The 26,802-nt window shown below is 50.7% G+C and overlaps 2 protein-coding genes across 9 annotated transcripts in view; one reads left to right on the top strand and one right to left on the bottom strand.

The window, feature by feature from the left end:
• MYO7A (myosin VIIA) overlaps window positions 1–14,487 on the top strand; it is an 85,653-nt gene extending 71,166 nt beyond the window's left edge. For 3 of the 5 annotated variants that reach the window (XM_050757457.1, XM_050757455.1, XM_050757458.1), the window contains 14 exons: window positions 746–936; window positions 1,599–1,723; window positions 2,357–2,514; window positions 3,410–3,563; window positions 4,788–4,943; window positions 5,421–5,526; window positions 6,605–6,718; window positions 7,739–7,826; window positions 8,017–8,123; window positions 10,464–10,649; window positions 11,101–11,217; window positions 12,225–12,308; window positions 13,120–13,239; window positions 13,862–14,487. In XM_050757457.1, coding sequence (XP_050613414.1) covers window positions 746–936; window positions 1,599–1,723; window positions 2,357–2,514; window positions 3,410–3,563; window positions 4,788–4,943; window positions 5,421–5,526; window positions 6,605–6,718; window positions 7,739–7,826; window positions 8,017–8,123; window positions 10,464–10,649; window positions 11,101–11,217; window positions 12,225–12,308; window positions 13,120–13,239; window positions 13,862–13,951 — 1,796 coding nt within the window. In that variant the 3' untranslated portion in view covers window positions 13,952–14,487. Of the gene's footprint in view, window positions 1–745; window positions 937–1,598; window positions 1,724–2,356; window positions 2,515–3,409; window positions 3,564–4,787; window positions 4,944–5,420; window positions 5,527–6,604; window positions 6,719–7,738; window positions 7,827–8,016; window positions 8,124–10,463; window positions 10,650–11,100; window positions 11,866–12,224; window positions 12,309–13,119; window positions 13,240–13,861 lie in introns of those variants that run through there. The other 2 variants (XM_050757456.1, XM_050757460.1) reach the window with 1 other exon arrangement.
• A 1,278-nt stretch (window positions 14,488–15,765) lies between these two features.
• Window positions 15,766–26,802, bottom strand: part of GDPD4 (glycerophosphodiester phosphodiesterase domain containing 4) — an 85,400-nt gene continuing 74,363 nt past the window's right edge. For all 4 annotated transcript variants that reach the window (XM_050757469.1, XM_050757468.1, XM_050757465.1 and 1 more), the window contains one exon: window positions 15,766–16,513. In XM_050757469.1, the coding sequence (XP_050613426.1) occupies window positions 16,155–16,513 (359 nt within the window). In that variant the 3' untranslated portion in view covers window positions 15,766–16,154. The remainder of the gene's footprint in view (window positions 16,514–26,802) is intronic.

Raw genomic sequence — 26,802 nt, forward strand, 5'->3', positions numbered from 1 at the left:
CTCCCTCCCGTCTTCTGGCTCTTCAATATTCATCTCCTGTCAGCTCTCCAAGTTAGATCAGGGTCCTCCTCAGTGTTCTCAAAATACGCACCATCTTCAAGTGATAACAGCAAGTAACAACTACTCTGCCGGAGGCCACCGAGGCCCTGGCAGAGTGTGGGAAAGACAAAGATGAAATGGACCCCACCCTGTCCTCAGTGGGGAGTGGGTGGGAAGCAGACAGTGACAGGCCTGTGACGGTGCAGTAAGCAGGGAAACCCAGAGCCACAGGAGCCCAGAGGAGAGGCCCCATGCAGACTGGGGTCCAGGGAGGAAGCCCGTGTGAGCAGAGCGCAGGGACCAGAAAGCTGAATGTGATGCCAGCACAGAGGCGGGAGAAAGCTGGCCTATCCAGGCAACTGCAAACAGTGTGGTTTGGCTGGAAACAGGCACGGTGAGGGAGGAGGGGCAAGGTGGAGGGAGTCTGGGAGGCCTGCTCACAACAGGCTTAGGAGTGTGGGGCTTCCTCCCAAGGGCAATGAGGAGCCGTAGAAGGCTTTTGAGCAGGAGAGTAGCCCACTCTGGTGATGGTCTTTGTATGGAGAGTTGTGACAAGGTGGAGGCAGAGTGGCAAGTGGGCAGACACGAGTGACAGCACCTCAGTTCTTCTGTGGGAAGTAGTGGCTTGTAGATCATCAACCCAAATAAAGATGTTCCAACTCAGCTTGTCTCTGCCCCTGTGGTCCCGCTCACTTCTGCCCTGCAGCAGGCGAGGAGTCAGGCTTCCTCAGCTTTGCCAAGGGAGACCTCATCATCTTGGACCACGACACGGGTGAGCAGGTCATGAACTCGGGCTGGGCCAACGGCATCAATGAGAGGACCAAGCAGCGTGGGGACTTCCCCACTGACTGTGTGTACGTCATGCCCACTGTCACCATGCCACCGCGGGAGATTGTGGTATGTGGCCTGGGGGCAGCAGATGGGTGGGAGGTGCCATTAGACCCCTCTTCGTCCACTTCCCACAGCTGTACGATAGGTTAATGGTCTAGTGCATCTGTGAAGATGATCTTGGGATCTTATGGGACCACACATTTAAAGTTGGGGCAGCGCTCAAACCTGTGCCAGGTGGGGAGGGGCCTAGAAATGGCATCAGATGAGGAACTGCCAAGGGGTGGGGCTGGAGATGGGGACTGGAGAGAGGTGTATCACCTGCACTGTCTGAACAGGCAGTGGGGGCACAGCTGGCAAGGGGGCCCTGCTTCTTCTGGAGCCCCCTTAAGAGCAGCTCTGAGGACTTATAGCCCAGCTTCCCCAGTGGCTCCTGAGCCAGGCTCAGTGGACGAGGCAACTCTCACACCATGTCCCCCGCCTCGTCCAGGCTTTCTGACTGACCCGACCTCATCGGACACCCAGGGAAGGGCCCTCAGCTCAGCACAAAAGAGGCAGCAGGGACCTCAGAGACCCCAAGGAGGAACAGGGCTCCCAGGGTCAGAATGGGGCATGGGGTCCATCCCCCTGAAGAGTCTCCCAGAGTCCAGAAGGCTCCAGGGTATACCATGTTTGATCCTGGTGGCTGCAGGTGGAGAGCTGACCTGAGCCCCCTGTCTCTTGGCCCCTAGGCCCTGGTCACCATGACTCCCGACCAGCGGCAGGACGTCGTCCGGCTCTTGCAGCTGCGAACGGCAGAGCCTGAGGTGCGTGCCAAGCCCTACACGCTGGAGGAGTTCTCCTACGACTACTTCAGGTGATGGCTCCTGGGGAAGGATGGGAGTCACAGGGCTAGGAGCTGCAGGCTTCCGCTACCGTCTGGTTGTGTGCTGGGGATACTTTGTGAAGCCCCCACCTGTGAGCAGGACCTGGGTCAGAGGGAGCTGGAGGGCTGTTTCTGTCTGATGACCCGTCCTGTGTGTCTCATCTTATCCTTCCTTCATTTAAGAGATGTCACTGCACCTGCCCCAGGCTGGGCATTTGAGCCTCAGTCCTGGTGGGGATGCAGGCCGGAAGCAGGCAGCTGGGATTCTGCGTGCCTAGCACTGTGATGAGGATGCTTTCGGGGTGGGGGGTGGGGGGTGCAGTGAGAAGCTTCCTGATGGAGGTGGTGTGCACTGAGCTCTGCAGGGGGCGCAGGGTGGTGGGGGAGGCTGGGGCACAGCCCGGGGTGTTCTCACCGCTGTTTCATAGCTGAGAAAGGAAGGCCCAGTGACTGCCAGTGACTCGCCTCGGGTCACATGCAGGGCAGGGAAAAGCAGGGCCTGGTGCCCACCCTCAGCCTCTGGGCACAGGGGGTAGGTGGGGGTGGGGGATCTCACAACCTGGGGGTTTCTCCCTGGGGCTGCCAGCAATGGGGCCGTTGCTGACGGTCCCTGTGCTATGGCAGGCCCCCACCTAAGCACACGCTGAGCCGCGTCATGGTGTCCAAGGCCCGAGGCAAGGACCGGCTATGGAGCCACACACGGGAGCCGCTCAAGCAGGCGCTGCTCAAGAAGCTCCTGGGCAGTGAGGAGCTCTCGCAGGAGGCCTGCCTGGCCTTCATTGATATCCATGCTACTGGGCTGTACCCAGCGGAGCCAGGGACTGGGCAGGGCCTTCATCTGCACACCACCTTCCTCCTGAGGGCCGGCTGCGGCCTGGGCACGCGTGGGGAGGGTTGATGGAGGACCCCCTCCCTTGCACCTTTTGATATGCAAGGGGCTGCCTCGCTCATTTTCTCCTCTGACCCTGTCATTTGGGTGCCAGGTGGATTTGGTGCCTTGTGCTGGGCCAGGCATGGAGGTAGAGCAGGAATCAGCCCAGCCCCTGGCCTCATGGGGCCATACGCACATCCAGATCAGTGCTGAGATGGGACCGGGCAGCTGTGACCTGACCCATGTGACCTGGAGGGGGCAGGGAGGACTTCCTGGAGGAAGTGGTATCTAGACTGAGCCCTGAAGGCTAAGTAGGACTTAGCCAGGCAAAGGGGAGAGGGGTGGGGAGTGTTCCAGAGAGAGGGAGTAGCAGTAAGGCCCCGAGGCGCGCGCGCACACACACACACACACACACACACACACACACACACACACACACACAGAGCAGGGCTGTTCCAGGGCTCCCCGGCTTCAGCACAGAGAGGGCCTAGGCAGGGTTCCCAAGCCCTGTGAGGAAGCTTGGGCCGTGTCCCAAGGCCAGGGTGAACTACTGGGCAGGGGTGGCATGGTCAGATTGGCGATCTGGGTAGTCCGTCCCAGCTGCTGTGAGGGCTTGGGATGTGGGGCTGGTGGCTGTGAGGAGGCGAGGATAGAGGGTGGGGCAGATCACGCCCATTTTGTGAGTATGCAGCCTGAGGGCCCAGTGTCACAGCTTCAGGTGATGCAGGCCCTGTGGGGAGTGGGGCCTCCAGACCCCAGGCCAGTGCCCCTCTATTCAGCACAAGCCCTTCCTTGACAGTCCCCACCTGTGCTCAAGTACATGGGCGACTACCCGTCCAAGAGGACACGCTCTGTCAACGAGCTCACCGACCAGATCTTTGAGGGTCCCCTGAAAGCTGAGCCCCTGAAGGATGAGGCGTACGTGCAGATCCTGAAGCAGCTGACCGACAACCACATCAGGTGAGCCAGGCACGGTGGGTGGACGAGGGGCAGACCCCACCTGCTGTGACGGGCAGCTCTTTCCCTCCTGAGACAGCCGCTGGCTCTGCCTGGATGCAGTCCTTCCTCACACAGAGCCAGGAGCTGCTCATGGGCCCCCTCACATCCTAGCTTGGCTCCAAGGCCCAAGGAAGGCCTAGCAGGAACTGGGAGGTGGTGGCTGTCTTCCTTTGAGTCTGTCCTCTAAGGGTAACAGCCCCAGCTCCTCCTGTTTGGCTGGAGCCCCCTCTGGATGCCCCTCCCCTGCCTAGATGCTGCTGTCTGCCTGCAGGTCCAGCTCAGTCAAGTGTCCCCTCCCTGGTGCAGGCTGGGCCGGCTGTCAGCTGAAAGCACTGGCTGAAAACTCTCATGGGTTTGGGTGTTGGGCCCAATGCCCAAAGGGTGCCACCTTCTCCTCTCCTTGGGACAGCCCGAGGCAGGAGTAGGAAGTCAGGTACCGGCTCTTCTCAGAGTCTGAGAGAAGCTCCACCCTCTCTCCTTACACCCAGCCCCCCACCTTCCTCCCCAGCTGTGTCACCCTCTACATCTCTTCCACAAATCCATCCTCAAACGACACATTAGCTCTTTCGACAGTGCCAAACCTTTGTACATGCTGTGCCCACAGCCAGGAAAACTTTTCAGCCCCGTCTCTGCATGCCGTAATTTGCTTCATCCTTCAAAGCCTAGTTCAAATGCCACCTCCTCCTAGAAGCCCTCCAAACTTCCCACTGTCAGATCCAAGAAGCTCAGAGTGGTCGCTGAAGGAGCCTGGGGTGGGACTGGTCTAACTTGTTGCCACTCAAAGTACAGGTGAATTAAAGAGCTTCTGCCAAAATATAAATCACGCTGCCTCCTTCATGGAGAAAGTCTCGCTATGGAAACAAACAAAAAGCCTCAGCTGAAGCAGAGGGCATGGTAAACTGGTGGCTTTTCACTGTGACATAAGCCTCTTATCTCCATGTGGTAGCAGTATGTGGCCTGGTGCAGTGGGCCAAGCACACTTTGGGTAGCACTGGTTGCATCTGGCTGTCAGGGAGAGGGGTCTGGAGGTAGGCTGAGGGGTCCTGAGACAGGTTAAGGGTCGGGAGGGACGGTGCTGCTGTGATGAGCAGCTGAGGGGTGTGTGGCCCCCTCACCGGGGGGTGTACAGGTCTTGTGACTCCTGATGGCAACTGCCCCTGCTGGAGCCCGCGCTTCCTCCTGCAGGTACAGCGAGGAGCGAGGTTGGGAGCTGCTCTGGCTGTGCACGGGCCTCTTCCCACCCAGCAACATCCTCCTGCCCCACGTGCAGCGCTTCCTGCAGTCCCGAAAGCACTGCCCACTAGCCATCGACTGCCTGCAGCGGCTCCAGAAAGCCCTGAGGTACAGCGGCCGCCAGGGGCAGGGGCAGACACTGGGGCAGGCTCCTGGCCACACTGAGCTTGTGGAACGAGCCCCTTGGGGATGAGGACCACATAGCAGTTGGGCCAACCCCTGGGGTACCTCAACTGCCAGGTAGAAGGAGGTGCAGGCCCCGCAGCCGCTCGGGATGCAGCTGGAGAGTCCGGCTGCTCTGGAGTGCTCAGCCCAGAGCTCCCAGGCTATCGGTGGGCACAGACACCAGGGCCCACTTCATACTCTCCAAGGGCACTGCGTTCTTCACTTTGCTGGGCCTCTCCACACCCATCGTCCCATTTTACAGATGAGGAGCTCAAGGCTCTGGGAGACTCAGTGGCCAGTCACATCATAGGAAGTGGCAGGCTAGGATCAGAACTGGGGTTATCTGCCTCCAAATGTCCCGGTCCCCTGGTCTCCACAGTCCCACGCACCTGCTCCCTGCTGCCTCTGTCACCTTTTCAGAAATGGGTCCCGGAAGTACCCTCCACACCTGGTGGAGGTGGAGGCCATCCAGCACAAGACCACCCAGATTTTCCACAAGGTCTACTTCCCTGACGACACTGATGAGGTGAGGGTCGCCAGCTTCTAGGTCTGCAGTGCCCAGGACAGGGCCGGGCTTCCTGGGTGGACACCAAAGGCAGCCTTAAGCCTCTCCCCCAACACCCAACATTTGCTGCCTCGTCCTCCTTCCCCATAGTGGAGTCAGAGCTCAGGACAAAGGCCATCGACTCCCCAGGTCAGGGACTCTTAGTTCCTGATCCAGCCCCTGCTTCCTGGAGCAGCTTCCTTCAGAAGGGCACCCCTCCCTCCCTGTCTCTGAGGAGGACCTGCCTTGGAGAAAAGCACTTCTCCCTCTGAGCTGGCTTTGCACCTCCCTGGTGCAGGGCCCCGCTGGTCCCCAGGTCCAGGCCTCCCCTGTCACCTGAGCCCACTTTCCTGCAGCCAGAACCTCGACACCCCTTCCTCCCTCCCCACCTGAGGTGGTTGAGGTTCCCTCCATCCAGGTCCTGTCTGCCAAAGGTCCTGTCTGTCATGCCTGTAGTCGCGCTGCCCTTCATGGTCCCCAGCCCCTGCCTGTCTCAACACAGTGTCTCATTCAGATAAATTTTTCATTTGAAGAGTCGTTGATGAAATTTGTCTGAGGCTGGAGACTCAGAAATGCCACGACAGGATTTTAGTTGCAAGGACCAAGGACTTCCTCACATCCGTTCCTGTCCCTCCAGACGTCTCTCCTCCTGCATCTAAACTTCCCCAGATGCTCAAACCCTCCCATCTGTCTGGGCTGCTTTCCCCTCCACTTTTGGGTTTGCTTCTCCTCTACCTCAAGTCTCCTCCTCCCAATCACCCTTCCAATCATCCTGCTGTGCTCCCTGGACCCCTCACTGTCACTCAGGCTTGTACACCCCGGCCCAGGACTCTGGACGCCAAGGCCACGTTCTGCTTGGAGGGTCGGGAGGAGGAGACCTGGGAAGACCCAGACAGGTGTAGCCCTTTCCTTTTGTTAAACGCCATGCCCAGCTCTGGGCCCACAGGAGGGTGTCTGGCACGCGAGGGGGCTCAGTATAGGAGGCACAGCCAGAGGGGCCCGGGAGGACCAGGTCCTGGGAAAGGCCCTGCAGGAGCCCAGTGCTCACCGCCCCTCCCAGGCCTTCGAAGTGGAGTCCAGCACCAAGGCCAAGGACTTCTGCCAGAACATCGCCACCAGGCTGCTCCTCAAGTCCTCAGAGGGATTCAGCCTCTTTGTCAAAATTGCAGACAAGGTGGGTCCTTCGCCACCTTCGCCACCTTTGCCAAGGTGGGAGATTTGCTGGGGCAATAAGAACTTATGGACAGCAGAAGGAAGACAGAGGGACTAGGGGAGAGAGGGGAAGAGGGCACTGGTATCTGGCCATCTTCTTCCATCCCTTACATGGAGTGGCTGCCCCCAGCTCTCTCTCTTCTGAGGCACTGCACATGGCTTAGACCCTCTTAGGGGCATGTGCCCAGGTGCTCTGTGTTCTAGACACACCAGACCCTCACCCTGCCCCAACACACGTTCTTTCCAGATTTGCTTTGACTGGCCCTTCATTGCCATGCTAGGGCAAATTAACCCTTGAAATAAGGTGTGATCATCCCCACTTGATAGATCACAGAACTAGGACTCAGAGAGGTTAGGTAACTTGTCCAAGGTCACACAGCAGGGACTGAGCTCCAGGTGGGTCTGACTCTAAAGCTCATGCCCCTGCTACCATCTCACATCACATTTCCCCAAATACCTCTGTCCCTGGAAGTCTTCCAGGCCTAGCTAAAGCCCCCTCCACGGGAAGGCCTCCCTGACCGAGTTAGGTGCCTCATCCTGTTGCCTGCTGATGGCTCTGTGTGCGTCTGTGTCTGTCTGCTCACTTCATGACTGTCTCTGTGCCAGACACTGGGACCCAGAGGTGACCCTGATGAGGTCCTAGACCCAGGGGTGCCCAGAGCTGTGGGAGGATCTGGACATGGATGCCAGAGAATGTCCAAGCCAGGGGCTGGGCTGCATTCTTGTCCAGTTTCCCTTGAGTCTAAGGCAGCCTTCAGTGTCCCAGGCACTGAATGGAATGACCATCACTCCCGGCAAGAAGTGGGCTGTTCTGGGGACACTCAACAGGCACATGGGGCAGGGTGGGGCTGACCCACAGAAACCCCTTCTGGCTGGAAGTGGAGTCTTCCCTGAGAAGGAGCTGCCAGACAGGCCTTAGGTGGGAAGGTCAGAAAATGCAGTGTTTCTTAAACTAAGTGTGCTTCAATGGCCCTGTCCCCAGGTCATCAGCGTGCCTGAGAATGACTTCTTCTTTGACTTTGTTCGACACTTGACAGACTGGATAAAGAAAGCTCGGCCCATCAAGGACGGTAATGAGGCCGGGTCCTGGGATCATCTGAGGCCCAGAGTAGGGAGGCACAGGTTCAGGGCCATGCTGTGAGGCCCACCTAGGCGGGCCTGAGCGAGGGTCTCCTCTGGGGCTGGGGCTGGGCTGGGCTCGGGATGTGAGCACTCCTCTGTGCAGGGACCCTCTGGGTGACCGACTGCCCTGTGCTGCAGGAATTGTGCCCTCACTCACCTACCAGGTGTTCTTCATGAAGAAGCTGTGGACCACCACGGTGCCAGGGAAGGACCCCATGGCCGATTCCATCTTCCACTATTACCAGGTAGGCACCTCTGCACTCTAGTTGCCTTCATGCATGGCTAGTGTTGCTGTACTTTGGCCCTGAAAGCAGAGACCCACTGCCCTTGCCAGGTGTGGGGCCTGTACCAGCCTGGCCTTGAAAGGATTCCTGCCAAGACCACTGGAGCCCCAAGAGAGGGCCCAACCCTTGATCTTTGTATCTCCTGACTCTTCAGCCCTTAGGGGCTTGACAGTTCCTCCTCTGAGCTTCTGATCCCTACCTGTTCAGGCCCCTCCTTCAGTGCAGGGCTGTTCTCTGACTTTGAGATTCTGCTGCTGTAACTGGGTAACTCCAAGGCCTCTGTGCAAACATTTTCTAGCACAGGCACCTGAAGGAAGCCGGGAGGGAGGCTTGCATGTTGAGCCTCTATTATGTATCTGGCATTCTTCTCTCATTCTGTCCTCCCAATAACCCCAAGAAGCAGGCATGTCATCCCCATGTGACAGAGGGATAAACAGACTCAGAGAGGCCACGTGCTGTAAGTAGGATCACACAGCCAATGGAACTGGGGTTTGATTCCAGGTCTTCATGACTGCAGGCTGGTGCTCTTTTCTGGGCCCAACCTGCTTGCCATTCTGTGGGAGAAAAACCAGGATGCTAGGAAGGGCAGAGGAGGCAGGGATGGTGGCTGCTGTGGCAGAGAGGACACTGGCCTGGGAGTGAGAAGGACTGCCCTCATCCAAACCTGGGATCTGCCTTTCCCTCATGCCCCTCCCCACCCACCCCCTGCTGCCCACTGAGTGCATGGCCCCTGGACTGCCAGTTCCCCCAGAGTCAGCCTTGACATTTGCTCCTCCTCTCCCACGTCCCAAATCACTTACCTGATGACTGTACCTCCTGGATATCTCTAAAATCCCCCATGTGTCTCCATCACCACCTTCCCAACCTGGGTCAGTCCACCATCATCTCTGATCCAGAATGGAGGCAGTGACCGTCTCCCTGTTCTCCTCATCTATTTTGGCCCTTTCAACCCTTTCTCCACAGGGTGGTCGTCCTGCTTTCCAGATTCCCCCAGTGGCTTCCCCTTGCTCTTAGGGCGTAACCCCCGTCCTGACCGTGGCCCTGCCGGGTGGTACCACTACCTGCTCCTGCTGCCTTGCCTTGTACCTGGCTCTCCTTTGGCTCAGCTGGATTGTTTCCACTTCTCAAGTGTGCCACGGGGCCGTCGTAATGTTGGGATGCTCTTCCCTCACCTACTGAGCTTTTAGATGTCAATCAGCCATCTTATCTTAAAGGAAGTCTGCCCTGCCCTCAAGCCTAGATTAGGTCACCTTGTTATATTCTCTTATGGCACTGTGAACAATTCCTTCGAAGGTTGTCATTATGTATCTGTTTGGTATGATTTTTAATGTCTGTCCTTGCCCTGAGACTCCAAGTTCCATGGGAGTAGGGAGGGTAGGCATTGTTGCTTAAAGGGCCTGGCTCATAGATGTTCAATGCATACTTGTTGGATTGATGAATGGGGAATAGGTAAACCGGTGACTCAGGGAACATATAGGTGGGAGGATGAATGCTGAGTGAATTGATGGGTGGATATTGGTGAGTGAATGGGTGAGTAGGTAGGTGAGTGGGTGGATGGGTGGGTAGATGGATGGACAGGTAGGGAGATGGATGGAGGTAGATGTGTAGGTAGATAGACCCATAACCACATGGATGGGTGGATAGGATAGCTAATGATTGACTCAGGTCTCTGATTGACAGTATGTCCTCAGGTCAGCCTCAGTTTCTCTACCTTTCAAATCGTGCATGAGATGATCATAAGGCTCCAGGAGTCTGTGGGCAGCCCCAGCCCTTCAGAGGCTTCGTCTCTGCCCTGGGCTGATTCCCCAGCATAAGTTCCTCAGGTTTGGGGTCTGGAAGTTCAAGGGGGTGTGAGGGCCTCTGTTGCTGCTGCTGCTAAAAGCAGCTGGTCTCAAGAGAACCCAATGCAAGGAGGCCAGACTGAGAGGCTCTTCCAAAGGAGAATGGGCCCAGGAGGTGACAGGTATAGAACAGTCTCAGGGTTGCCAGCTGGTCACTCTGAGTTTCTTCATCTTGAAATGGGGCTGCTCATCTCACTGGACTGTTACAGGGGGATATGAGGTAACAGACAAGGCCATGCGCTCCAACTGCCGAGTGCTGAGTCTGTGCAGGCAGACTTGCTCTGTCCCTGTCCTGTGCCATCTCCCCTGGGGGAGCAGTGTCAGCTGAGGCTGGAAAGGTGGGTGGGCCCATGTGCGGGGTAAGGTGGTAGACCCTGGCCTTGGGGATCTTGGTGTGGTAGGAAAAGAGCCCACTTCTGCCAGGTCCCTGCACGCCTGTGACCTGCTCTGTCTCTGGCAGGAGTTGCCCAAGTATCTCCGAGGCTACCACAAGTGCACGCGGGAGGAGGTGCTGCAGCTGGGGGCGCTGATCTACAGGGTCAAGTTCGAGGAGGACAAGTCCTACTTCCCCAGCATCCCCAAGCTGCTGCGGGAGCTGGTGCCCCAGGACCTTATCCGACAGGTCTCGCCTGATGACTGGAAGCGGGTGAGCATGGGGTGGGCAGCAGGAATGGTGGGGCCCTGAATGGGCCTCTGGGCACCCCAGGGGCCAAGGGGGCAGACGCTGGCCAGCAGCCCAGGGAGGTGTGTCTTGTGGTTCCTGTACTCGATGAGGCCGCCCACCCTTGTTCCTCTGCCTGCCTTATCCTTCAGTCTTCCATGCCAAGCACTCAGTGGCCAATTGGCAGTCATTTGCCCTGTCCTGGTTACCATGGGGACCTGCTTGTCCTTGATACCCTTTGGTCTGCCTGCCTGGGGGTGAGAAGGGAGGTCGGGAGTCCATTAGCTGCAATATGGGGAGAGCCCTTCAGAGCACTCCAGGATGGGGCTGGAGTGGGCAGGGGTGGTGTGGGGAGGACTCTGAGCTCTGAGCAGGCCTGCCCTGAGCAGGCTTGTCCCCAGGACTGAGCCCAGCCCTGACCCCCCTGTCCCCATAGTCCATCGTCGCCTACTTCAACAAGCACGCAGGGAAGTCCAAGGAGGAGGCCAAGCTGGCCTTCCTGAAGCTCATCTTCAAGTGGCCCACATTTGGCTCAGCCTTCTTCGAGGTGAAGGTACACCATGGGCTTCTCAGAACAGAGGAGGAGGGGAGCAGGGCATTGAGAAGGCACAGAGACTCCTCCCCAGGACTGTGGGAAACAGCCATGGCCTTGGACACCTGCCCTGGTGAGGGAAGGAGGGCAGTACCCTCAGCCTTGTCCCAGCTCAGCGTCTTAGCTGGGCTAAGTCCTGGGGACGGAGGGACCAAAAGCTCAGCCTGGCAGTGGAGGCAGGCGTGTAAACAGGCCGGGGTAATGGAGGACGGCCTATGCTCTGACAGTGGGGAGCCCTCGCCCAGGTGGCAGAGCTCGGGAGGTTCTGCCGGGTCTGAGGAGACCTCCTAGAGGAGGTGATATCTGAGCTTTCCAGGGAGACCCTGGAAAGAGTGCTCCTGGCAGGGGTCCCGCATAGACAAAGGCCTGGAGGCGTGAGAACTCAGGTCTGGGAAGGAAATGCAAGTAGTGAGGGCAGGAGGCAAGAGCAGGCTGTGGAGAGCAGCAGCTTGCCAAGCAGGTGAGAGGCTGGGTTTCCTGCAGCGGTGCCTGCCTTGGAGGGTTTTCAACCCAGGTGACATGGCCAGAAAGCCTCTCAGGCTGTGGGTGGAGGAGGGGTCTGAGGGGCACAACAGAGGCAGGAGTATGGTGAGGAGGCTGGTGTGAGAGGACAGATGTGGTCTTGTCACACAGCTAGGATCGGAGGCCTTTTGAGAAGCTCGGCTGTGCGAGAACAGGTAAGTAGCTGGAGGCAGATGCAGGGTTCAGGAGGCTTTTTAAAGATGAGATGCCCTTGGGCTGAGAGGGAGGACAAAGCAAAGGATGGCCTGGGGGACCCATGAAGGGATGTGGGGCAGCACTGAGGCCCAGCGAAGGTGGAGGCCATGAGGTCATGGCAGGGCCGTCAGCACCGCATAGGCAACAGGAGAGGCTGACTTTATCCCAGCTGGGGCCAGGCTTCATTCCTTTCCCCAAACGCTTTTCTTGCTCTGGGCCCCCATCTGATGCCTTCTCATCTTTTTTTCTAGCAAACTACAGAGCCAAACTTCCCTGAGATCCTTCTAATTGCCATCAACAAGTATGGGGTCAGCCTCATCGATCCCAGAACAAAGGTGAGCAGGGATAAGAAGGCAAGTGGGGGTGGCCTTCTCTGCCTGAACCTCAGACACAGTCCCGGAACAAACCCCGCAAGCCCTCCTAGCCATCATCTATCTCCAGACTCATCCATCCATCATGCGACTTCAAAAGCTGTCAGCGTTTGCTGGGACTTTACCCAACATTTGCTCCACAAAAATTGCTCTCCTGAAGTTACTAACAAACTCCTTCCTATGGAATCTGAGCTCCTTTTAGTACTTGGCCTTTCAGTATCACTGGATGCTCTGCCCATGTGGATTGTGGGGCCGGCTGTGCAGGGGTGACTGTGCATCTGTGTTTCTGGGCCAGAGCAGCCCGACTGCACACCCAGAGGGTCTGACTGGACAGGTAGTGAAGAGGGCTCGTGACCACCATCTGTCCATTGGCTTCATGCGTCACACATTCCTGGCTCTCCTCTGTGTTTTGGTCATTCCTTCCTGGACCCTTTTGTGCCTGCTCCTGTACGCTGTGTTCCCCAAGGCTCTGCCCTGTCTTCTTCTTGACTCCCTCCTCAAACTCTCCCTGGGCCATCTCATTCAGGCCACAGTGTCAGTTGCCTTAGGCCTCCCAATTTCCCAGTTCTGGCCCCAACTACCCCTACCCAACAGCCTCCTAGACTTCCCTGGGTGTCCAAACCAAGATGTGGAGGGGGAGGCACCTGCTTCCCACCACAGCTGGATGGCAGAACTGGCTCCTCTGAGGGCCTGAGGCCTTCTGTGAGGGCATGTGTGGGTGAGTGAGGCCACAGGGCCCAGGCTGTGCCTCTCCATGCCCTTTCTGCTCCCCCAGGACATCCTCACCACTCACCCCTTCACCAAGATCTCCAACTGGAGCAGCGGCAACACCTACTTCCACATCACCATTGGAAACTTGGTGCGCGGGAGCAAATTGCTCTGCGAGACATCACTGGTGAGGGCGCATCCTGCTTGGCCTGGTGGGCTCCCTGCCTTGCCTGCAGCTTAGCCAGCCTCCCAGGGCCTGGAACAAACAGTAGTGTGCGGTTGGGCCTGGGGTCATGGGCAAGGGTCATGCTGGGGCCAAGGTCAGGTCAGTTTGAGGCTCAGCTTAGGTCTGGGGAAGGGACTTAATCTGGGGCTGAGGAACAGACCCCTCATTCAACAACTGTTGTTTGAGTGCCTTCAGTATCTGGAGATTGAGTGCGCAGTGACAGCCCTTTAGTCCCCGAGTTCAATAGTGGAACCATTAACGAGACCTCCTGGACCAAGCTCAAACTTCCAAGACATAGCTCAACTGAGAGCCAGTAGAGTCACTCCTGGAGGGAGGGATCTGTGACTTGAGGGACCCACAAGCTAGGGGCCTAACGTGGGGTCCTAACAGTGTAGAACCTTAACCATCTGGCTGGCTGAATTCAACCCTTCAACTGTGCAGATGGGAGATGAGTCCTGAGTGGGAGGGATTTGCCTTTGTCCTGGGTTCTGTCCATTGCAGATTCCTGGGAGCTGTGCTATGGTCCGAGTGGCTGGCCCCGTCCCACCATGTGCTCTGCTTATCTTCTCACCCCTGCTTCCAGGGCTACAAGATGGATGACCTCCTGACTTCCTACATTAGCCAGATGCTCACAGCCATGAGCAAACAGCGGGGCTCCAGGAGTGGCAAGTGAACAGTCAGCGGGAGGTGCTGGTTCCAAGCCTGCTCTCGAGGCAGTGGGCTCAGGCCCATCAGCTACCCCTGCAGCTGGGGAAGACTTCTGCCATCCTGGCAGTGAGGCTGGGCTGGCCAGCCACCACGGACCATACCGACTGGGCCTCTGATGTTCTTCCAGTGAGGCATCTCTCTGGGATGCAGAACTTCCCTCCATCCACCCCTCTGGCACCTGGGTTGGTCTAGTCTGAGCTTGCTGTGGCCTTCCTGGTTATGAGCGCCTATGATCCTTAGATGTGTCTCCTGTTTCAGACCAGCCCCACCATGCAACTTCCTTTGACTTTCTGTGTACCACAGGGATAGAGGAATTAAGAGGACAATCTAGCTCTCTATACTTGGAACAACCAAACCAAATGTGCATTGAATACTCTGAAACTGAAGGGACTGGATCTACAGGTGGGACAGACCACTTTTCTATATTGCAGTGTGAATGTTGGGCCCCTGCTCAAGTCTCTCCTGATCACCTCAGGGCATAAAGCATGTTTCATCCTCTGGCCTGACAGTGTCTTTGCTCAGGGAGGGGAAGTGGAAGGGAAGGGCATATGGGGTCAGGACAGGGCCTTGCAGGGGAGCAGCCTACATAACGACTTCTTTGGTCTTTACCTGCTGGGGCCAACCTGGTCTGGGTCTGGGGTTTGGGGAGCTTGAGCTCAAGATGTGCTTTAAGTGGCTTAAAGGGACCAACTGAGATTGGGGTGGGTTGGGAGGAAGTGCTGGACATCAGGCTGGGAGGTGAGGACCTAAGTGTGCATGAGCTGGGCGTCTAGAGGCGGCATCAGCTTCTGGGCTGTAACTAGGGCCAGTGGAGCCACAGCGGCCCTTGCACCTGCCAGAAACATCTTGGCTCATCAAGACACATCCAAGAACCCCAAGAACAATGCTGCCTTGGGTTAAATCTTCATGTCCAGTGGGTGCCAGTAAAATTTTACTTTGTGACCAGCATGGGACAACCAGGTATGGCCATGACTGGAGTAGGTCTGTGGGTGAGGGCTTCAGACTGGGAAGGTGTGACTAAGGGGTGGGGCATCCTTGGGCTATGGCTGGGATGAGCACCTAGAGAAGTGACAGTGGAGAATCCCCTTGCTGGGAGGGTTTGTGATCTGCCCTCAAGGTCACATACTTCAGCAGAGCCAGGTCTTGCTGCTTTTCATACACTCCAGTGTCTGGGTCATCAGCATCTATGTGCCTGTCTACCCAGGGAGTGCTATTCCTGATTTCCCTAGCTGTTAGTGTAGGACTGGCTGGTGTGTGTAAATGGAGGCCCCAAACCAGAGAGCCCTGCTTTCTGGGACGGTAATGTGGCTGTTAGAGGACACAGCTCCACAGGTAGCGCAGGAGAGATCTGAGCCCGAAGGAAGATGCTGTGGTAGTCTGCCTTACATCACCATCATAAAGAGGCTCAGGTCCAGAAAGGAAGTGTAAGTGGGAAGAGCTCAACTCGCGGCTTCTAACTTTGGGCTCCCAGATAGAAGGGCCTCCAGATACTTGTTCTAAGCTCTGGTTTCCCCTCAAAGCCAAAAGCTCTTGAGTATGCATGGATTGTACCCACCCTCTTATTAGGGAATCAGCAAACCACAGGCTATCAGGAAGTAGCCCACTGCACAATAGGGCAGATGTGGGGTGGGGATGAGATCTTTGTCCCTGACCCATGCCCCTCATTCTCTGGCCCAGAGAATAAGATCACTCAGATGGCATCACTATTGCCCCCACGCCCCAGCCTTCATCACCCTGGTTGATCACGAGGGGTCCAAAGAATAGACCACTACCTCTGGCTTCCTGAGAGGTTGCCTTTACTTATATGCACAGTCACTTCTTTAGCAGAGAATATTATGGAGGTGTTAGGATGAGATAAACTTGACAGCAACCAGTTCCAAGACCACACACAACAGTTTTCCCCTTGCCTAGCCCCTTGAGATGCATTCTTGATAGAAAGCTAGATCAGAATGGTTCCCCTGAGAGCCTCAATGGCCCTTCTGTGTGCCTTTACCAACCACTCCCCATCATCACCACCCTTAGGCAGAGAGAGGAAGAGGAAGAAGCAGGGGAGATGTGGATAATTCTTCTTTGGAAACATAGAAGGATATGTCAGATGCAGTGGAATATATTGTGACATAGGATTCTTTGGAGTATTCGGCCATGGGGATCTCTTAGAGGTCTCTTATTTAAGGATAGGGGACCTCTACGGAGGGCATGGTTGGCTTATCCACCTTCAGGGTGGGCAATGTAGTTTGAAAGGTAGCCTTACTTTTAGCCTGCCTGGAGGGTGCTTGGGTGAGTTCAAAGACTGTGGTGGGCATCGGTGGTTGAATGTCATGCTTGCCAGGTTTCAAAGGTGTGACAGCATTCTTGATAGGTACTAGTTTCTTGGATGGTGCTGCAAAATTGAAACGGCCTTGGTGTTCCTTTCCACTCTTGGATAAAGCTGGGTAGAGGGCTGCTAGAGTCCAAGGACTTTCCACAACTCGGGCAGGTTTCATGGCTATGTGCAAATCTTCCTCATTCTCACTTCTACTCTGAGTATCTGTGGGATAGAAAAGACACAAACACAGATTCCTCAAATGAAACTTCTCCACTCTCTGCCAGTCATGTGTGAAATTCAAGTTCTCTCTTAAATGTTAGCCCCTCCCTTACCCATTCAGGTTCTTTCCTCCAAGCTCTCCCCGCTACTTCAGGCTTTGTGCAAACTTTATTATGGCCCTCCAATTCAGCCTGGGGCTGGGGCTTAAGAATCTACTGCATGAGGCTCTAGCTCACCATGGAAATCCTCAGAAAGCAGAGATTGACATTTGCTTAAAGTTCAAGTATTCCATAGCCATTAGTTTAGAAAAATGAGGGCTTCCCTCAATTAAAATTAGGGCTTTTTAAAGGGCAGAGACTTTGTCTTGCTTGCCACTACATATACAGTGCTCAGAAGTGTTTGTCACACAGTAAATGCTCAATAAATACTTTGTCCTACAAAAAAAAAAAATAGATGGTAGATACTTCTAATAATGGAGCTAGGAGATCAAGACCAATCCTTCTACCAAAGACAAATTAAAAACTGGATGATATACAAAAACAAGAAAACATCTTAAAATTATCTAGGCGTTCACAATATACAGAAAAACTGCGTGGCCAAAATCTAGAAGAGTGTGAGAATCCAAAGAAACCCAGAACTCAGGTTTGGTTTTGTTTTCTGCTTAGATTTACATTTTTATTACTTTCATTTTTAAAACTTTTAGTTATAAATATTCAAAGTTGTTTTTTAACTTGAGTGTAATTCAATCTGGAAGAAACAGCTACAAACAGGAGCTTCACGAGCTTCCTTTTTTTGTTAGCTTTATAGGAGAAAGGGAATTTTTAGATCAATTCCGTGACATGTTTATAATACTAAATTTTCTAATTCATGAACATGATTGCTCCATTTATTTGGGTATTCTTTCTCTCACTGAAGTTTTGTAGTTTTCAGTGATCAATCATATGCCTTCCCTTGTGAAGGCTTTTTTGATTAAAGTCTATTTTTTCTGATATATTTTTCTGATCTAAGGGATATATACCTTACAAAGGCTGTGAATCTTTGGGGTTATCATAGGATAGCTACTGTTCTTTATTATTATTATTATACTTTAAGTTCTAGGGTACATGTGCACAATGTGCAGTTTTGTTACATATGTATACATGTGCCATGTTGGTTTGCTGCACCCATTAACTCGTCATTTACATTAGGTATTTCTCCTAATGCTATCCCTCCCCCATCCCCCCACCCCATGACAGGCCCTGGTGTGTGATGTTCCTCTTCCTGTGTCCAACTGTTCTCATTGTTCAATTCCCTCTTATAAGAACATGCGGTGTTTGGTTTTCTGTCCTTGTGACAGTTTGCTCAGAATGATGGTTTCCAGCTTCATCCATGTCCCTACAAAGGACATGAACTCATCCTTTTTTATGGCTGCATAATATTCCATGGTGTATATGTGCCACATTTTCTTAATCCAGTCTATCACTGATGGACATCTGGGTTGGTTCCAAGTCTTTGCTATTGTGAATACTGCCACAATAAACATACGTGTGCATGTGTCTTTATAGCAGCATGATTTATAATCCTTTGGGTATATACCCAGTAATGGGATTGCTGGGTCAAATGGTATTTGTTGTTCTAGATCCCTGAGGAATCGCCACACTGTCTTCCACAATGATTGAACTAGTTAACACTCCTACCAACAGTGTAAAAGCTTTCCTGTTTCTCCACATCCTCTCCAGCACCTGTTGTTTCCTGACTTTTTAATGATTGCCATTCTAACTGGTGTGAGATGGTATCTCATTGTGGTTTTGATTTGAATTTCTCTGATGACCAGTGATGATGAGCATTTTTTCATGTGTCTGTTGGCTGCATAAATGTCTTCTTTTGAAAAGTGTCCGTTCATATCCTTTGCCTACTTTTTGATGGGGTTGATTTTTTTCTTGTAAATGTAAGTTCTTTGTAGATTCTGGATATTAGCCCTTTGTCAGATGGCAGATTGCAAAAATCTTCTCCAATTCTGTAGGTTGCCTGTTCACTCTGATGGCAGTTTCTTTTGCTGTGCAGAAGCTCTTTAATTAGATCCCATTTGTCAATTTTGGCTTTTGTTGCCATTGCTTTTGGTGTTTTAGTCATGAAGTCCTTGTCCATGCCTATGTCCTGAACGGTATTGCCTAGGTTTTCTTCTAGGATTTTTATGGTTTTAGGTCTAACATTTAAGTCTTTAAGTCCATCTTGAATTAATTTTTGTACAAGGTGTGAGGAAGGGATCTGGTTTCAGCTTTCTACATATGGCTAGCCAGTTTTCCCAGCACCATTTATTAAATAGGGAATCCTTTCCATTTCTTGTTTTTGTCAGGTTTGTCAAAGATCAGATGGTTGTAAATGTGTGGTATTATTTCTGAGGGCTCTGTTCTGTTCCATTGGTGTATATCTCTGTTTTGGTACCAGTACCATGATGTTTTGGTTACTGTAGCCTTGTGGTATAGTTTGAAGTCAGGTAGTGTGGTGCCTCCAGCTTTGTTCTTTTTGCTTAAGATTGTCTTGGCAATGCCTTGTAAGTTGGATTCCTAGGTATTTTATTCTCTTCGTAGCAGTTGTGAATGGGAGTTCACTCATGATTTGGCTGTTTGTCTGTTACTGGTGTATAGGAATGCTTGTGATTTCTGCACACAGATTTTGTATTCTGAGACTTTGCTGAAGTTGCTTATCAGTTTAAGGAGATTCTGGGCTGAGACGATGGGGTTTTCTAAATATACAATCATGTCATCTGTAAACAGGGACAATTTGACTTCCTCTTTTCCTAATTGAATACCCTTTATGTCTTTCTCTTGCCTGATGGCCCTGGCCTGAAATGCTTCCAGTTTTTGCCCATTCAGTATATTGGCTGTGGGTTTGTCATAAATAGCTCTTATTTTGAGAAATGTTCCATCAGTAGCTAGTTTATTGAGAGTTTTTAGCAGGAAGGACTGTTGAATTTTGTCAAAGGTCTTTTCTGCATCTATTGAGATAATGTGTTTTTTTGTCATTGATTCTGTTTATGTGATGGATTATGTTTATTGATTTGCATATGTTGAACCAGCCTTGCATCCCAGGGATGAAGCCAACTTGATCTTGGTGGGTAAGCTTTTTGATGGGCTGCTGGATTCGGTTTGCCAGTATTTTATTGAGGATTTTCACATCAATATTCATCAGGGATATTGGTCTAAAATTCTCTTTTGCTGTTGTGTCTCTGCCAGGCTTTGGTATCACGATGATGCTGGCCTCATAAAAAGAGGTAGGGAGGATTCCCTCTTTTTCTATTGATTGGAATAGTTTCAGAAGAAATAGTACCAGCTCCTCCTTGTACCTCTGGTAGAATTCGGCTGTGAATCCGTCTGGTCCTGGACTTTTTTTGGTTTGTAGGCTCTTAATTAATACCTCAATTTCAGAGCCTGTTATTGGTCTATTCAGAGATTCAACTTCTGAATTTGGGTGGGTAACCCGACCTTTCTCTCTTTAGTTTTGGGAGGGTGATCTTTGCTAGTTTAGTCTTGAGAGGGTGTATGTGTCCAGGAATTTATCCATTTCTTCTAAATTTTCTAGTTTATTTGCGTAGAGGTATTTATAGTATTCTCTGATGGTAGTTTGTATTTCTGTGGGATCAGTGATGATATCCCCTTTATCCTTTTTTATTGCATCTATTTGATTCTTCTCTCGATTCTTCTCTCTTTTCTTCTTGCTAGCAGTCTATCAATTTTGTTGATCTTTTCAAAAAACCAGCTCCTGAATTCACTGATTTTTTGAAGGGTTTTTTTTTTGTGTCTCTATCTCCTTCAGTTCTGCTCTGATCTTAGTTACTTCTTGCCTTCTGCTAGCTATTAAATTTGTTTGCTCTTGCTTCTCTAGTTCTTCTAACTGTGATGTTAGGGTGTCAATTTTAGATCTTTCCTGCTTTCTCTTGTGGGCATTTAGTGCTATAAATTTCCCTCTACACACTGCTTTAAATGTGTCCCAGAGATTCTGGTATGTTGTGTCTTTGTTCTCACTGGTTTCAAAGACCATCTTTATTTCAGCCTTCATTTCGTTATGTACCCAGTAGTCATTCAGGAGCAGGTTGTTCGGTTTCCATGGAGTTGTGCGGTTTTCAGTTTCTTAATTCTGAGATCTAATTTGATTGCACATGGTCTGAGAGATAGTTTGTTGTGATTTCTGTTTTACATTTGCTGAGGACTGGTTTACTTCCAACTATGTGGTCAATTTGGAATGAGTGTGATGTGGTGCTGAGAAGAATGTATATTCTGTTGATGTTGGGTAGACAGTTCTGTAGATGTCTGTTAGGTCCACTGGGTGCAGAGCTGAGTTTAAGTCCTGTTGATATCCAGGACTTGTTAGCCTTCTGTCTCGTCCATCTAATATTGACAGTGGGATTTTAAAGTCTCCCACTATTATTGTGTGGGAGTTTAAGTCTCTTTGTAAGTCTCTAAGGACTTGCTTTATGAATCTGGGTGCTCCTGTATTGGGTGCATATATATTTATGATAGTTAGCTCTTCTTGTTGAATTGATCCCTTTACCATTATGTAATGGCCTTCTTTGTCTCTTTTGATCTTTGTTGGTTTAAGGTCTGTTTTATCAGAGACTAGGATTGCAACCCCTGTTTTGTTTTGATTTTTTTTTTTTTTTTTTTACTTTCCCTTGGTAGATCTTCCTCCATCCATTTTGAGCCTATGTGCGTCTCTGCACATGAGATGGGTCTCCTGAATACAGCACACTGATGGGTCTTGACTCTTTATCCAATTTGCCAGTCTGTGTCTTTTAATTGGAACATTTAGCCCATTTACATTTAAGGTTAGTATTGCTATGTGTGAATTTGATCCTGTCATTATGACGTTAGCTGGTTATTTTGCCTGTTAGTTGATGCAGTTTCTTCCTAGCTTTGATGGTTTTACATTTTGGCATGTTTTTGCAGTGGCTGGTACCAGTTGTTCCTTTCCATGTTTAGTGCTTCCTTCAGGAGCTCTTGTAAGGCAGGCCTGGTGGTGACAAAATTTCTCAGCATTTGCTTGTCTGTAAAGGATTTTATTTATCCTTCACTTATGAAGCTTAGTTTGGCTGGATATGAAATTCTGGGTTGAAAATTCTTTTCTTTAAGAATGTTGAATATTGGCCCCCACTCTCTTCTGACTTGTAGAGTTTCTGCCGAGAGATCCGCTGTTAGTTGGATGGGCTTCCCTTGTAGGTATCCCGACCTTTCTCTCTGGCTGCCCTTAACATTTTTTCCTTCATTTCAACCTTGGTGAATCCAATGATTATGTGTCTTGGGGTTGCTCTTCTTGAGGAGTACCTTTGTGGTGTTCTCTGTATTTCCTGAATTTGAACGTTGGCCTGCCTTGCTAGGTTGGAGAAGTTCTCCTGGATAATATCCTGAAGAGTGTTTTCCAACTTGGTTCCATTCTCCCCATCACTTTCAGGTACACCAATCAAATGTAGATTTGGTCTTTTCACATAGTCCCACATTTCTTGGAGGCTTTGTTCGTTTCTTTTTACTCATTCTTCTCTAAACTTCTCACTTCATTTATTAATTTGATCTTCAATCACTGATACCCTTTCTTCCACTTGATTGAATCAGCTACTGAAGCTTGTGCGTGTGTCACATAGTTCTCCTGCCATGGTTTTCAGCTCCATCAGGTCATTTAAGGTCTTTAAGGTCTTCCCTACACTGTTTATTCTAGTTACCCATTTGTCTAATCTTTTTTCAAGGTTTTTAGCTTCCTTGCAACGGGTTCGAACATCCTTCTTTAGCTCGGAGAAGTTTGTTATTACCGACCTTCTGAAGCCTACTTCTGTCAACTTGTCAAAGTCATTCTCCATCCAGCTTTGTTCTGTTGCTGGCGAGGAGCTGTGATCCTTTGGAGGAGAAGAGGCACTCTGGTTTCTCCCCATCTTTGTGGTTTTATCTACCCTTGGTCTTTGATGACGGTGACCTACAGATGGGGTTTTGGTTACGGATGTCCCTTCTGTTGATGCTGATGCTATTCCTTTCTGTTTGTTAGTTTTCCTTCTAACAGTCAGGTCCCTCAGCTGCAGGTCTGTTGGGGGAGTTTGCCAGAGGTCCACTCCAGACCGTTTGCCTGGGTATCACCAGCAGAGGCTGCAGAACAGCAAATATTACTGCCTGATTCTTACTCTGGAAGCTTTGTCTCAGAGGGGCACCTGGCTGTATGATGTATCAGTTGGCCTCTACTGGGAGGTGTCTCCCAGTTAGTCTACATGGGGGTCAGGGACCCACTTGAGGAGGCAGTCTGTGCATTCTCAGAGCTCAAACACCACGCTGGGAGAACCACTGCTCTCTTCAGAGCTGTCAGACAGGGACGTTTAAGTCTGCAGAACGTCTGCCTTTTGTTCAGCTATGCGCTGCCCCCAGAGGTAGAGTCTACAGAGGGAGCCAGGCAGGCCTTGTTGAGCTGTGGTGGGCTCCACCTAATGTGAGCTTCCTTGCCACTTGCAAGCCTCAGCAATGGCAGATGCCCCTTCCCCAGCCAGGCTGCGGCCTCACAGTTCCATCTGGATTGCTGCGCTAGCAGTGAGCAAGGCTCTGTGGGCATGGGACCTGCTGAACCAGACACAGGGTATAATCTCCTGGTGTGCTGTTTGCTAAGACCATTGGAAAAGCGTAGTATTAAGTCTGGAGTGTCCTGATTTTCCCGGTACAGTCTGTCACGGCTTCCCCTGGCTAGGAAAGGAAAATCCCCTGAGCCCTTGCACTTCCCAGATGAGGCGATACCCTGCCCTGCTTCTGCTTGCCCTCCATGGGCTGCACCCACTGTCCAACTGGTCCCAATGAGATGAACCAGGTACCTCAGTTGGAAATGCAATCACCCGTCTTCTGCATCGGTCATGCTGGGAGCTGCAGACCACAGCTGTTTCTATTCGGCCATCTTGGAACAGACCTCAGGATAGTTATCTCTCTTGATTAGGTTATGCTATATGACAAAGGTTCTGGGATAATTACTCCGATTATTTACATTATATTACATAGACTTCATCATAGCAGACTGGAGAGAGATTCTCTTGTTGGCTTTGAAGAAGTAAGCTGCCATGTTGTGAGGACCATGTGGGTAGGACTTGAGGGTCACCTCTAGGACCTCAGACCAAAACCCTGCTAACGGCCATTGAGAAAACAGAGATGACTTCACTTCTACAACTATGAGGAACTTAACACTGCTAACAAGCAGTGAGCCTGGAAGAGGACCATAAACCTCAAATAAGATTGTAGCCCCAATTGATACCCTGTAAAGACTAAGGAACTATCTAACCCATGTCTGTGAGATAATATATTTGTATAGTGTTAAGCTGCTAGGTTTGAAGTAATTTTTTAAAATATAGCAATAAAAAACTAATATAGGCTGGGCAGGGTAGCTCGCATCTGTAATTCCAGTGCTTTAGGAGGCCAAGGCAAGCGGACTGCTTGAAGTCAGGAGTTTGAGATCAGCCTGGGCAACATAGTGAGATGCCATCTCTACCATTTTTTAAAAAAAATTAGCCAGTCATAGTGGTTTGTGCCTATGGTCCCAGATACTAGGGAGGCTAAGGCAGGAGGATTGTTTGAGCCCAGGAGTTCAAGGTTGCAATGAACCATGATCATTCCACTATATTCCAGACTTGGTGAAAATGAGACCTTGCCTCTAAACAAACAAGCAAAACAAAAAACTAGTACACACAGCAATTGAATCTATCTAAAAATAAAGGAAATTAATTAAATATTTTAAATGACTACTCAGAAGACTGAGGCAGGAGAATCACTTGAACCTGGGAGGTGGAGGCTGCAGTGAGCTGAGATCACGCCACTGCACTCCAGCCTGGGCGACAGAGCAAGACTCTGTCTCAAAAAAAAAAAAAAAAAAAAAAAAAAAAAAAAAAGTCTCAGTAACCTATGGGATAATAAACTAACATCTGTGTAACTGGAATCCCAGAAAGCAGTAGGGGAGCAGAGGCAGAAAAATATTTGAAGAAATAAAGACTAAAATTATGTCCAATTTGATGAAAATTATACTCCGACAGATCTAAGAATTTCAGCAAACCCTAATCAACATAGTCTCTCCCTCTCACATGCACACACACACACACGCACCAAGTTAAGCCATAATCAAACTACTAAAAACCAATAATAAAAGGAATAATCTTAAGATGTAGCCAGAGGAAAAAAGACATGTTACAAACAGAGGAACAGGGGTAAGACAACTGAAAACTTTACATAAGAAACTACATAAGACAGAAGACAACAAAATTGACTTAAATTGCTGAAAAATACACCCTCACACTAGAGAGGCCTTCTGGTGGTGGACATGGGTGCAGCAGTAGGTGCAGCAGTAGGTGCCAATCCTGGAGGTGGTATGCGGCAACACATGGCACTCTGTCTTTAGCAAATGAAGCTCCATTCTCCTCAACTTGAATGGATCTGGGCTGTGATTATGGCTGAGGTCCTGACTTCTGTCTAGTCTTCCTTGTTCCTTCCCTGATTCTAAACTTGGTCCTGCACCTTCTAGGTATCTCTCTGAGGTACTCAAATAGCTTTCCAATGCCTTTTATTTCTGCTTAGATCAAGAAAAACTGGTTTCTGTAACAGGCAACCTAAGAGCTCTTAAAAACAGAAAATCCTTCATTTATTTTCTACTCACCTTTTCTTATCACCATTTCAACACAGTAGTGGGTAGGGTCAAGTTAACTGAATACTTTTTCTAAGCCACCTCTTTTATCTAGGTTTATATAGTTCTTCAATTTTACTTTCAAAACTTCTTTCCCAGTCATGTTTCCTCCTCATCTCCATGTTTTATCACTTCTTGACTGGACTATTGTTATGGGCTGAATTATGTCCCCCCAACTCCAATTTCATATGTCAGAGTCCTAACCCTCAGTGTGACTGTATGTGGAGATAGGGCACTTCAGGAGTAATTAAGGTTAAATTAAGCCATAAGGGTGGGGCCCTAATCCAACAGGACTGGTGTCCTTATAAGAAGAGGAAGAGAGACCAGAGATTCTGCTCTCCCAAGCACACACAGAGGAAAGGCCATGTGAACGCACAATGAGAAGGCAGCTGTATTCAAGCTAAGAAGACAGTGCTCACTAGGGCTCCTCACCAAATTTGCCAGCACCTTGATCTGGGACTTCTAGCCTCCAGAACTGTGAGAAAATAAATTTCTGTTGTTCAAGCCACCCAGTCTATGGTATTTTGTTATGGCAGCCCTAGCTTACTAAGGAACAGCTAATGATATAAGCTAGCTGGAATCATCAGTTAGCTTCAGACTTCTAACATAGCCAGTAGAGTCATCTTAAATTCCATGTAACTTGTAACTCAAGTAACCATGTAACTTGAGATCTCCCTGCCTCAGATCTAGGTAAATTTGGCTTAAACCTTCAGTTGCACAGCATATGAAAGACCACTGCCTTCTATTTAATTTATTCAAATTTCTAAACTTAGTTTTTCATGATCCCTGTGGATCCATTCCTGCAACCCTAAGTATTGTATCAGTTCCACTCATCTGCCAGCTGGTACATGGAATATCAGGAGCTTCACCATTGTCCATAAGAAATTAAATTAACTCATGATTTTCTGACTGTTCCAACTTTGTCTCCAGGAGTTGCAGAAGGAAATTATATCCCACACCGCACAGTCTTCTGCCTCCCAGATGGTTTCCCTTTGACACTGCATTGGCTTCCAAAACTAGTAACTCACTGTGTGATCATCCTCACAACCCTCAGAGAAATAAACTATAGCATCCCTTCCCTATACTAAGCCTAGTTCACTTCCTCAGTCCTTTACACAGAAATCTAACCATATCGCTTCCTTGTGTGAATGAAAGTGATATGCCATCTCCTAATTGCCAATAAGAAGTGACTTGACTCTAGTTTAAGCAATTCCAGGACCGCTGAAGTTTTCTTCCTCTAGCCTCCAACATATATCACCCATAAATGATACCCATAAAGCACCTTTCCCCTAATAGGCACAGCAGCTACTCTGTCCGGGACCTAGATGCCTTGCCCAATGATGTCAACTGCTATACTTTTACCTTCTTCCTCACTGCTCTTTGAGGGCTAGCCCCTCCTCTCTCTCAGGGCACCCTCCACAGACATCTTTCGGTTATCTTCAGCCCCTATCTAAGTGCCTGGCACAAAGTGTGGACTCAGTGGCTGTATGATACATGAATATATGAAGAAGTAAACACCCATGCTTGAAATCTTCCAAGGGGCCTCACTGCTTAGAGGATGAAATCCAAAATCTGAAGCCTGACGTAGAGAGTCCTCCAGAATCTGTGCCCAGTCCATACTTCCCCTGGTC

The sequence above is a fragment of the Macaca thibetana genome, chromosome 14, assembly GCF_024542745.1.
Source record: "Macaca thibetana thibetana isolate TM-01 chromosome 14, ASM2454274v1, whole genome shotgun sequence".
In the NCBI taxonomy this organism is placed as follows: domain Eukaryota; kingdom Metazoa; phylum Chordata; class Mammalia; order Primates; family Cercopithecidae; genus Macaca; species Macaca thibetana.